This window comes from Tribolium madens, unplaced genomic scaffold, assembly GCF_015345945.1.
Source record: "Tribolium madens isolate multiple individuals breed KSU strain unplaced genomic scaffold, Tmad_KSU_1.1 Scaffold_1;HRSCAF=32;Tcas5.2_LG8, whole genome shotgun sequence".
Classification (NCBI taxonomy): Eukaryota; Metazoa; Arthropoda; class Insecta; order Coleoptera; family Tenebrionidae; genus Tribolium; species Tribolium madens.
This window is the reverse complement of record NW_025400984.1, coordinates 9377650-9391173: the sequence shown is the minus strand read 5'-3', so window position 1 is coordinate 9391173 and position 13524 is coordinate 9377650. Positions and strand designations below refer to the sequence as shown.

General features: G+C 29.1%; 1 protein-coding gene across 6 annotated transcripts in view; it reads right to left on the bottom strand.

Annotated features, from left to right (window-relative positions):
* Nucleotides 1–13524, bottom strand: part of LOC123016153 (dual 3',5'-cyclic-AMP and -GMP phosphodiesterase 11) — a 60608-nt gene that overhangs the window by 6802 nt on the left and 40282 nt on the right. For all 6 annotated transcript variants that reach the window (XM_044416374.1, XM_044416376.1, XM_044416371.1 and 3 more), the window contains 5 exons: nucleotides 12615–12819; nucleotides 11994–12324; nucleotides 9453–9767; nucleotides 3282–3389; nucleotides 437–685 (listed from right to left, as the gene is read on the bottom strand). In XM_044416374.1, coding sequence (XP_044272309.1) covers nucleotides 437–685; nucleotides 3282–3389; nucleotides 9453–9767; nucleotides 11994–12324; nucleotides 12615–12819 — 1208 coding nt within the window. The remainder of the gene's footprint in view (nucleotides 1–436; nucleotides 686–3281; nucleotides 3390–9452; nucleotides 9768–11993; nucleotides 12325–12614; nucleotides 12820–13524) is intronic.

Below are 13524 nucleotides of genomic sequence, written 5' to 3'. Positions count from 1 at the left end.
CAATTTCTTAATACAGTTTCAATTTTTTAAACAAAATATGCTATAATAACTTGTTTTTAATACTTTTAAATTATCCTCAATATTTGTAAACAGAACAAATAAGAAAATTTAAAAAAACTGCAGTAGTTTTCTACTGTTTTCTTTTTATTCTACAAACCCAAAACGTTTTAAAAATTAAAAGTCAAAAATCAAATTTTTGTAATTATTTTTTAAGAGAACAATTTAGAAGTTCCTGAGCGTTTTGTAGAAAACTGCCGCTCCCTTAAGCAAACCCGTCCGTCGATTAATCGTCGTTAAGGGTTGGTGGTGACGTAATTGATAGCCGTTCTCAAGGGAGATATTATGTTTGTACATTGGCGGCATCGCGAGATAATGCAATTATTCCCTCGCCCATACATCACCCTTATGTTTGTCTAAAATAATCATTTTCACTCACCTGCACCCTCTGGCACTGTATCAGACTTTGCGTGTGCGTCAGTATCCTGAAAACGACGTGTTCAATGGTACTTTGCTCTTCGAAAATCATACGGGCCAAATCTAGAAGAACCTGATTCCGTTTTACTTCTAATTGGGATTTTTCGTAGAGATGGGCATTGCGGAGGCCGATTCCGCAAAACTGGAGGTAACTGGCAAACACTTCTTCGTCCTGTTTGCTGAAGGGCTGATCGCCCACCTTGTTTATCACCTGTAAAAAATAACTGACGTAAAGCCCACAAAGTCAACCACAGAAAAATATTTTTACGGGTTATAAATTTGGCAAGATGCAGTTTTAAGCCAGAAACAATACACGAAATGTAATAATAATCCAAAAAATTAAAAGTTTAATAAAAGTACAAAAAAAATGTAAAAGTGCTTTCGTTTCGTTCTAAAACTTCGCTCAACTTAATAAACATGGTGAACGAGAAGTTTGGAAGCGTTTTTCTAATCATTTGATTTCAGAAAATATTAATTAATAAAAATTAAAGTGTTATAAAAAATAAGATCATGTTTTGAAAATGAAATTTTGTTTTGTTCTTGAATTGTAATTTTTTTCAAAATAGTTCAAAATAGCAATTTATATATAAAAAAAATCTATAAAAGCTAAATAAAATGTAGACGTAATCCTTATATTCCTTATAAAAAAATTAATTGATGAACGATAAAGTACTACAAAAATAAAAATTTTCGATTTGAGTTCTACAAAATTTTTAATGTTTTCAACTCATTATAAAACCTTTTTTTTCTACTTTCTGTTCACCTGGTATTTAAAAATAAATAGAATATTACAACGTGTCTCTGGTAAGACATTCTGACAAATAAATATTGGTGTAGGAAAAACAAAAAATTGTAGGAAGTTTTTGAAAAAAAGCATATAAATATTTTGAGCTTATCTTGAAAACCGAATTTCATGTAAGAGCTGAAGCTAAAAAGTTTTTTTTTTTCATATACTCTTCGATGAGTGTAGATTATAACGTTTACAACAAAATATGTATAATTTTAAGAAAAAAATTCTGAGACAATTACAGTTTTATTAGACGAGTACTATGTCATTTTTGTGAAGTGAAATATTTTTATATTTTCATATTGCACAAATTTTGAATCGTAATACACATATCGAAATGCTCTTTGTACTAAAAACTTTTTGAACTATTAGCTTAATTTCATCTCAATTATATAGGAGTAAAATAAAAAATCTCGCATCTTAAAAATTTCACTACACAAAAATGTCACATTCTACGAAAACTAATTTCCTAAGAATTTTTTTCTCAAAATTAAATGATGATGTATACGTTATAAACTACACTCATCGAGAAATATTTTGGACAAAAAAGAACATCCTTGCTATATCCAGGATGTAAACACAGAATTTGGTCAATTTTAGTGTTTCAAAATTGTTCACAAAAATGGCTTTTTGATAGTCAAGAGGCCATTTCAAATCAACGAGTGCCTTTCGGAAATTCAGCGGTAATTTGATATACAAAACAGTTTTCAAAATAAATGTGTCCTAGAGTTTGAGCAAACTCCTTAAAAGAAAAAACGAACAAAAAATTGAAAGTCCGTTTTATTTTACGCTACGTAGATTAAAACAGACTCTAGACAAAAAAATACAGAGACTTTAGTTACGCCCCACTTCATTTTTTATTGCCCTAGTATAAAAAATAAAAAATATTGGAACAAAAGTAATTACTTTCTTTAAAAAACGTGACTCTTAGCATTAGAATTAGTTTCAAAGTAGAAATTAAAGTTATTGGCTTATTTATTATGCCTCAAATATTTTTTTTTCAAAAAACTCAGAATATAAATTAAATTATAAATTAAGATTTTGTTGAAGATGTTTTTTTTTCTAATTTTTTGTCTATAAGCCGTAAAGACCAAAAATATGGCATATACCTTAAATGGTCGGTTTATTATTGTGGTAAATACGAGTGTTTTTTTTTTTTAATACAAAATCGTTCATAATTGTCATTCATCTGGTTTCAAATCTATTCAAAAAATGACAACATCACAAAAGTGATTTTAGATTTTAAAAGATCGACTATTGACAGAAAAAGTCCGTTTTATGTTGATTTAATAAAACAAGCTATAGACAAAAAAAATCCAGGGACTTTAGATACGCCCAATTTTGGCTCAATATAAAAAATAAATCACTTTTTATGTATTTGAACAAAATTAATTAATTTCAACCAGAAACGTCAAAATGCGTATTCAAAGGCTTTAGTCTAGTTTTAGAATGTGTTTTCAAAGTAGAAATGAAAGCTTTTGGCTTATTATTGCAGCTCAAAAAAATTTAAATTTTCTCGAAAGAGTCACATTTTGTTCTTATTTTTTTCTATTTTTTTAACTATCAGCAATATAAATACAAAAAAATATGGCATTATTATAGTAAATACAGGTGTTTTTGTTTTTTAATAAAAAGATTTCCTTTATTGACATTCACCGGGTTTCAAGCGAAAAATGGCAACATTGCAACTGCATTTTAGATTAAAAAGCTCAACTTTTGAGGTGACTGCTCCTCGGCGGCTAAATTAGAATCTCAAGATATTTTATTTTATTACTTTTGATACAAAAATACGAAACAATTGTTTTATACATTTTTAGTTTTTTATTCTTAATTTAATCAAATTTGTTTCTTTTGCAAAAATTTAAATGTTCTGTTTTTTAATATGTATAAAATATTATATTTCTTTTATTTTCTGTTTAAATGTTTATAATTACATCCTTGACAATTTGTGTCTCAAATTGAGAGTGAGCATTTCCTCGACTTTTGACCGTTTTTTCCAAGTTCTAAGGCAAAAACTTACTTGTGCTACACCAATGACATCCCCATTGGTGTCCTTGATGGGCATACACAGCAGCGTCTTGGTCCTGTACCCCGTCAAGGCGTCAATATCGTGGTTGAATCGATCGTCCTGCAACAGAAATAGAGTTTTGTAAGACTGCTCTTTTCACAATCCACCACACAAAGCAGTAAATGTTTAAGATGAGCTTGTTTCTCTCATGCCATTCTTCTTGCTTTTCAATGTAAATCCAGTGGCTTTAAATTCGCGTCGTATAAATAGAAAACCGTCTCGAATACATGTTTTAGGGTGGCTCAAGACCACCCAATCTAAATGGCATCAATAAAATTCGATATAATCGGACGTGTGATGGACAATTCATTCCTTAATGGTTCTATTACACGAATTCCTCGACGTAAACGGTAAAGGCCGATTACATAAGTTGTAAACAAAATGCGCGTCTCTTAATTGAAGTAAAAAAAACTGGGGACAAAAGTGAGTAGTTTGGTGACGACGCGATATTTTTATTAACCCAAGGAAACGACCATCTTTTGGGATTTTGCCAAATAACCGACGTACTTTTTCGCTAATTTATCTCTCCTTTGTTATTTTCGAGCGACTTTATATTGGGAACGATGAAATCAGACGCGATGTCCAAAAAATCAGCGATAATCATCACAAACTCTATTCACGTTTAACCACCCGCCCACGCATTATTTTGAGAAATCCCCCATGAACAACGGCGGAATTCTAATCAGTTTAGTAAAATACAACTTTGTAACTTCCAACTGCCTAAGTTATTAATTTCTTTCGTGTGTCGAATTTCAAAGCTGAATTGCTGGAATTAACAATAAAATCCTTATGTTTGAAAGCGTTCTCGGGTGTAAAGTTAACGTTGTGTAAACTGCTCATTGTCATTTTCTACAGTATTGTTACCATAATACATTCCAGCTACGAAACTTACTAAAGTTGGAAAATGCCTGCATTCAAATGTGCGCATACAATTATCATCAAAGCAGTTGAAAGAAAAATCAAACAGCGAAATTTTCAATTCTACCAAAAAGCGTCTAAAAATAACCAAAATAAAAATAAATAAATAATGTTACTAAAGTGTCATGTAGCTTAGATTTAAAGAATTAAACTAAATTACAATAGGGAAATTAATAGCCACACTTTTTTAAGCTAAAAACCATAAAAATTTTAAAATGGAGAAATCCACAAAATTGTAATTTTATGAATGTTTGTGATCAGTTTGAAATAAAGCTTGTTTTCAAGCGAAACAATGTTTTATCCTCATTATTTTTACTAATATAATAATAATAATAGGTTTTACATTTATTTATATTTGTTTTCTTGCATCTAAAGTAAAATCTATCTTTGAAAACTGAAAAGTGAGAAAAAAATGAAAAATTAAATTTCTAAAACTGAAAGATAAACTAACTGAAAATAATTAAACCTCAGAAAAATGCGATGGAAAAAATGCTTCTAATGTAATGAATAAAATTATTCCTCATCGAAGTCCTATTGTTACAATAAATGTGTGATGAACTTGGAAAGTTCATAAAAAATCTACTAATTTAGTGAAAAAATGAACTCATTTCATTTCTTTTTTGAAACAAAACTTTCAAAAATTTTAAAAATCAAGAAAGTAAATTGTTTTAGTAGTGTTTGTAGGTAATCATTTAGAAATTAAGATGTTTCCCATTTAGTTATATTTTTTGTAACAGTTTGATCTTATGTAAAACAAATATTTTTCATATTGCTTTTGATAAATATTCATTGAAAGTGAAAGTTGAAAAATTAAATCTTGAAAACTAAAGAAATGAAAAACAAAAATCAAACCAACCAAAAATATAAAAAATTAAATAATTTACTTTTACATCAAAAACACCAGAAAAAAAATCGTAGATTGTAAAAAATATTGGTGTTTGTATTACTTTAAAACAAAAGCAAAAAACAATTTTTTTTCTTCAACACAATTTTCACATTTATAATGATAATAATATTGTGTAATTATTATTATTATTTAATATTATTTATAATTCAGTCAAAAGAAATACTGTTTATACCTCTTTTCGATGAAAAATCACAGAAATTTTAATAAAACATTAGAAAGTAATAGATTGTAAAAAAATTACTAGTTTTTACCATTATTTTTACTTTCATAATAATCTGTTTACATTTATTTCTATTTGTTTTCTTGTATATAAAGTAAAATTTAGCAGAAAACCTTATTTTGTAAAGGTGAAATTTAAGAAAAAAATAATAAATAAAGTTTCAAAAACTAAAAAGTAAAAACTGTAACTGAAAATATAGAAAAATCAATTAATTTAGTGAAAAAATACTTTTTTTCTTTCTTCTAGACCAAAAACTTATAAGATTTTAAATAAATCAAGAAAGTAGATTGTTTTAGTAGTGTTTAGAAATTAAACTGTTTTCAACCCAAATATTTTTTTCCATAATTTTTAAACAAAAACACGATTAGCCCGTCACACCAAACTTTTATTGAAATAATAAGTAAGAAAGGTAAGTTTACTCTTTTACATTTATTTGTAACAGTTTGGCGCAAAATACAATTTTGTACACGTGAAAATAAAGAAATAGTAAAACAAGTATCCTTGTCGTTCTTAACAAAATCATTGTAAAATTTGAAAAATAAAATCTCTGACAAAAAAAAACAATAAAGGAACTAAACCTTTTTTAGAACAAAATTCTCAGAAATATTAAAAAATTAGAAAGTAGTTTGTAAAAAAACAAAAAAAAACAATTTTTTGTCCCCGTCAGTATTTTTACTGTCGTAATAATCTGTTTACATTTTTTTGAATTCATTTCCTTACATTCTGGTTAGATTTTCTTGGCAATTTTTAAAAAAAACTTGAAGTAAGAAAATTAGTTTGAAGAAAATTGAAATACGAAACAATAAATTCAAATGTCCACCAGCCACCTCCGCGTTTCATATATAGCAGTGATGTCGCATGTCAACCCCCGACTTCCTTTCCGGTCAACAATCGCAACGATGGATTATCCGACTTGAGGTCACGTAAACGTCGTTAACATATGTCCCTTTTGGCTCTCTGGAGGAAATTTGTTAACATAAATATATCGCTTGGTGCCCATCACGAACCACGATTAAAATTATATAATTGTTGACATAAATATTGATATTAATAGAAGAAGCGTAATATTTTCGTATGAAAAATTCCAGGATTACCTGGAAGATTGATGGTTATTAATAGGGATATTTCCGGGTGTTTTCGTAATCGATCATTTTGTTTGGTTTGATTGATAGCTCATTCAAGTAAAAGATAGATAGACAACATCCTGTTTTTGATGATATCGAAATTTCCATCAAATTTTGGTTAGTGACAGACATTAATTCAAAGTTTTTATATGCATATTTGTTTATCGGGAGGCAAGTCTATAATTAGGACTATTTACACTTAAAATCGCTTACTGACTCTTTCTAGATTTCAGCCGAATTCTGTAATAAAACATAAAAGTCAAAAAAATAAATAATCTGAGCAGTTTCGTTGATTTTAAAGTTTTTAATTGAAGCTTTGCGGCAAAAATAGAATTTTTGCGCTGTCTTTTCATAGAAAAACAAGACAAATGGGTTCTATAAATACTCACAAAAAGGAATCTCAATTTAATCAACGCAAAAACGTTTTAGGGCTAGCAAAATTTGTCGTCTCATGCTTCAAGTCCTAACATTTTTTTTGTACTAAAAATAGTTACCTAGACTTTACTTGGCAGTAAACAAAGCTTTGCTCTATCGTTTATCAATCAACAAGTATAAAAAATACATCAAAACAAACAAAAAACATAAAATCTCGGTCTTTAAAAGTTAAAAATCAATAAATACAGGGTGTCCCAGCGATTTGAAAATGGTAAAATAAAAAAAATATATAGGACTTTGATAGATACTAATCTAGCCTAAAATTTTTATTATATTAACTAAACAGCTGTCTCAAAAATAAGTTACAATACAAACCTGTGTTTCTTTAAATGAAACACCATATGTTTCTTAGCGTTTTTGGATGGAGATTTTTATGACAATGTTTTTAAGTTAAACTTTTTTGGTCGATTTTGCTTAGTTTTAAAAATAAGACAATTTTTTTAACGAAAACATGCACTTTTTAAAAATTTATTACACAAAAACTAAGACATCTAGAAATACTTTTTTACTACTGCAAGAAAGAAGGTACAAGCTATAAGGTTGTAACATTTTTTAGTGTGTTGCAAATATAAAAAAATAAAGGTGTTTGTTAAATGTTCAATAACTTAAAAAATTTAAATGGAACACCCTAATTATTGTTTTTGCATTTAAAAGGTTATTAAATTGTCTTTCTAAAATTATTTTCTTTTAGGTGTTTATAATCAAAAGATATTTAACGTTAAACATTAAAAAAAATAATTACTATTGTTTCAGTAGCCAAAAAGTGCACAGTTGCACAAGAGATGGAAGAAATATCACTTAATAATCACATTTGTGTTAAACTGAAACCATTATTCTTTATTTTTACAATAAAATAATCGTAATTTCAGTATTTATAACGATTTTTACAATTTCTGGATAAATCAACGGATAAGTGATCCGTGGTGGAATTACTATAATTGCCATAGTATCAACAATGCTCAGATATTGATAGGCATTGTTGCTACAATTAATTTTGAAAGTTAAATATCTTTTTATTTATCAATTGTAGACATTAAAAATTTATTTTTTTAGATAGACACTTTATCAGTCTATTAGATGCAAAAATAAAAAATGCGGTGTTCCATTTAATTTTTTAAAGTTATTTAACTTTTAACAAACTTCTTCATTTTTTAATCTTTACAAATGCAAGACACTAGAAAATTGCTACTGCTTTAAATTCTGTACTTTCTTCTTTACAGAAGTAAGAAAAAAAAATGTTATAGCTGTTTTAGTTTTTGTGTAATAATTTTTTTAAAAGTCAAAAAAACTAAGCGAAATCCACTAATAAAAGTTTAGCGTAAAAACATTGTTTTAAAGGCTTCATCCAAAAATGCCAAGAAACATACGGTGTTTTATTTTAAAAAAACCACAAGTTTGTATCGTAACTTATTTTTGGGACATGCTGTATGGTTGAAAATAATTTTAGGTGATGCACTAGATTAGTATCTATCAATGTCCTATACTTTTTTTTGTTAATTTTACCATTTAAAGGTCACAAATTGACTTTTTCAACTCGCTGGGATATCTGCGCCACAACTCGCGCCCCAGAGAAAAATGCCATATAAGGTAAGATACCAGGAACATGGAAAAAATGTTAAAAAAAATTTATCTATAAAAATTTCGAAATTATGAGACTTTAAATTTTGCACTTTGACTCTATTTATTTCTGTTGGAAAAATAATTTTCCAAGTTTTTTTGCTATAGGCTATTAAAAGAGAAAACAAGGAAGCTGTATCCTAAATTGTAACTCTGTTCAATGTTATTTGTGGCTTTTATTGGCAAAATTTTTGTCCCTTTACTAAATAATTGTAAAAATTGTAAAAAATATACAAGATCATCAGTATCATTAAATAGATATAAAAAAATGTCAAATGTCAAAAAATGAATGTCAAAATTTTTTTACAGATAGAAACATTTTTTCCATATTCCTGGTATCTTATCTTATTTGAAATTTTTCTCTGGGGCGCGAGTTCTGGCGCATCCTGTATGTATATAAAAAATAAATAATTCGAATTTTTATAATTTTTTATTGGTCTAATTAAATTTGTTATATTAACAATCGAAATCATAATAATAAATCAACCATTTAAACGTCAATTTTTTAAACACTATCATTAATGTTTGCACTAAATATTAAATATTATACTCAACACTTGAACCATAGAACATAGAACAAATAAAAAAGTGAAAAACATGTATTAAAGTAGTACATATTTTTTTATTAGAAGTCAAAAGTAATTTACCGAAATTTAAATACAAATTTGTCAATTTTTGATTAAAATTAGAAAAATTCATTAATTTATTGAAAAAAACATTTTCTTTCTCTTTTAAGTAAAAATATCAAAAATTTTAAAAATCCAGGCTGTTTTCAAACTAAATATTTTTTCTACTTTACTTTACTTACTTCTACTGTATACATGAGTAACAAATTAAACTAGAACCGAAAGAAAAAATATCCGAAAATTAGCGCAATCGTAGAAAAAATAAAGTGTGCAAACCTGGTAGGCGTCGGGTATGTTCACAGGTTCGCCGCTCTCGGCGACGTATCCGACGATTCCCGTGCCCCAGGGTATCCGAATTTCCTCTTTTTTCTCCATTTCAGTGAGTGTGCTTCTCGAGCAAACGTCGAATAATTTTGAGACGAGACATCGTCCACGAGGCGTCTGTCCTGGTGGCAGAGGCGTGCATCCACCCCCTTTCTCGCCTTGGACGAGAAAAAGGGAGCCTCGATCGGCATGCAGCAACGTGGAGACGTTCTGGAGGATTTTGTGGCACAAGGAACGGACTTCCAACTCGTTGCAGATGTCCTTGACCTGGAAAATGGGGTCGAAAGTGTGTAAAAGGGGGCGACAAGGACGCGCTTTTAACGACTACCCACACGCGTTTCGACCGAAATGATCAATTGGGGCATCAGGAAATTTCGTAATAGATCGGCGGTAATGTGATGCTCTCTCAAGGCATAATTTAGTTAAGCGAAAAACAAATAAATAACATGAAATTAAAGTCTAGGAAATAGTAAAGTGGAACGGATTTTCTTCACTAAAAATAGAGCGAGTTTCTCTATTCCTCCCTTTGATTAATGGTTTTCAAAAGAGTGTAAAATTATGTGTTTTCCAACGGTATTAAACGTAAAAGACTGTCACCAATAATTCCGGAGCAAAAAGTGGTCCAAAATCTCGACAAAAATCAAAATAATTAACAACTTTAAAATTAAACTTTATAACGTTTTTTATATTTCTAGAGATCCCAGAAGCTCAAAAAAGTGCATAAAACGTTACTTTTTTTTATTTTAATTTTAATAATAATAACTTTAGTTTAACGGTAATATCCTTTACATTAAGTAATAATAAAATTAAAATACAAAACAAGTAACATATAAACATAATTAAAGAATACTAAATGACTAACTCAAAGGAACTTTCAGAAAACGCTTGAAGCTATTAAAGGATTTAAAATTAAAAAATTCTTAAAAGACCATTTAGCGGAGAATTAAATAGATAATTATTATGTGCAAACGAAATTTTGAATAATTGGTTTGATCTGCTATTATACTGTGGAACGTGAAAATTAATTAAATTTAGTATTGAAGTATCATTAATTAAATTATTCAAAAGTTTATAAACAAAACATAAAGCCTGATATCTTCTTCTAATTTCAAGTGTAGAAAGAGACATTAATTTAAAGAAATATTGTAATTATCTTGCACATAATAAGGCAGCAACCATTTTATATATTTAAAAAACTTAAACTGTATTGCTTCAAGCCTACCAACATGAATTTTGTAATGCGGATTCCAGATTATCGAACCATATTCGAGGATTGAACGTACGTGTGAAACAAATAGCATTTTGATGGAATTAAAATCTCTAAAATCACGACAATAACGTTTTATGCAGCCAAGTGCCTTATTAGCTCTACAAATGATAAATTCAAGGTGTTGAATAAAAGTTAATTTACTATCAAGTAATATACCTAAATCTCTCACAGACTGTGTTTTACTGTTTTTTTTTTGTACTATTAATAAAATAATTCGGTAGGGTTGGAGAGATTTTCCTGCTGAAAACAATAGACTGACACTTTTCAACAATTAGAAACATTTTGTTATTTGCACACCAGTCTTGTAACTTATTTAAATCGGATTGTAGTACAGACATGTCACGAGAAAAAATTAAGAATTTTTGATTTTCTTTATTTTGTAAATTGTGGCAAAACTGTATCTCAATGATGTAAACATAATAAAAATTATGGAACCAAACGTTTTTTGCTTAAACTATTTATTTTTTGAAAAAACTAATTGATGAGTGATAAACTAGTATAAAAATGTGATGATTTAAAAAGAATAATATTTTTCGAAATTTCCTTTTGTTTTTGAGTTATACAAAAAAAAAAAATTATGGCAACCCACTATACAATCATTTTTCTCATAAAAGCTATACTCCAAGGATTACAACTATCTGCTTTATATTTAATTTTTTCAAAAAATTTTTTTCACATAAATTGCAATTTTGACAAAAAAAATCGCATAACTCAAAAACAAAACAGAATTTCGTTGTGAAAATACGATCACATTTTTTATATTAATTATTATTTTCTGGAGGCAAATGATTAAAAATAAAACCGCTTGGTTCCATACTTTATATTCACGCTGTATATAAAATGAAACTGCAAAATTCGTAATAGTTTTGAAGTTACAGTGGAATTTATATTTTCTATATTTTTGATTTTATCAGAAATTTTCTCGATAACTATTTATCGTACAACACTGATCTTTTTTGTATATGATAGAAAATTAAATTTTCTTTCCAACGGTACCAAACATAAGAGGTTACCACCAAAAAGTCCAGAGTTATTTGAAATAGACCGTTCCAGGCGCCAAAAATTGACCAAAATCTCGACAAAAATCAAAAAAGATTTCAACTTTAAAATTAATTCATATAAAAATTTTTACATTTCTAGAGGTCTTAAAAACTCAAAAAAGTGCAAAAAAATTATTGGGTCAAGTTTAAATAAAAACTATAACAATGGAAACTTTTTCGTACCAGTTCAAAAATCAGTTCTTTTTCGTCCAAATGCCTCAATTCGTGCCTGGACCTCCTCTGCCTCCTCCCCGGCGTGGGGCTGTTATTCCCCCCGCTAACTTGATTTTCCGCCGACCCCGTTAAAAAAGTCGGTTGTCCATCAATGGTGCTTATCATCGGTTTAAGAAGTCCTCCTCTTTCAAACTCATGCGCTGATATCTTCCTGACGGGCGTCGTGGCGCCCGATCCGGCCCTGGACTGATTGTGTGTAGGCGACGCCAATTCGACGCTCGACGACGTCGGCGTCGCGTGCGATACCAACCACGAATCCACCACTTGTCTGGTAGCTTTCCTGATGAAGAATTTTTCCCATGAAATAACATAATTAATTTTGCTGGAATTTGGAATTCGGAAAACACGCGACCGGAATATTTGCAAAGCGTAAGAATTAGGACGGGGGAAAAATTCGATTAATAAAAGCGTGTGACGTGGAATTTAAATTCGATATTTTACGTGAAAATTTCCAAACAACAAAATCCAATGTAAATAATATGCAAATTTATTGGGTGATGTTATTGAAACGTGGACGCGGACGACGACCCAAAAAAATTTGCGAGTAAATAAAAATTTTCAAATACCTACCTGAGAAAATAGTCTTGGACAAAATCGGGATGTTCGTCGAGCCATGATTCCATCCGGGCGTATTCAGGGTCATAGCAGTGGCCCCCATGGCCTGCATGGTTGATATTTCTTTGATGGGGTCGATCTCGGTGTACAAAATCCGAGCTGGGGACGCCCCCCTCTGCCGGCATCCGACAGTCGTCGCCGCCACTGCGCAAATGCAAGCCTGGAAAAAACAGAAAAAAACTGTAGAATTATTATTACAAGTCCCTAAAATAGAAAACAAACACACATTTTTAAACAATGAGATTTGAAAAAAGTACCTATTTCTGGTAAATGCTGAATACAACTCGCGTCCCAGAGAAAAATGCCGTATAAGGTATGATACCAGGAACATGGAAAAATGTTTAAAAAAATGTATCTATAAAAATTTTGAAGTTATGAGAGTTAAAAAAAAATAATTTTCCAAGTTTTTTTGCTATAGGTTATTAGAAAAAGAAACAAGGAAGCTGTATCCTAAATTGTAACTCTGTTTAATGTTATTTGTGGCTTTTATTGGCCAAATTTTTGTACCTTTACTAAATAATTGTAAAAAAACATATACAAGATCATCATTATCATTAAATAGACATAAAAAAGTAACAAGTCAAAAAATAAATGTCAAAAATTTTTGACAGATAGAATTTTTTAAACATTTTTTCCATGTTCCTGGTATCTTATCTTACTTGAAATTTTTCTCTGGAGCGCAATTTCTGGCGCATCCTGTATGTATAGAAAAAATAAATAATTCGAATTTTTATAATTTTTTATTGGTCTCATTAAATCTGTTATATTACCAATCGAAATCATAATAATAAATCAACCATTTAAACGTCAATTTTTTAAACACTATCATTAATGTTTGCACTAAATATTAAATATTATACTCAAC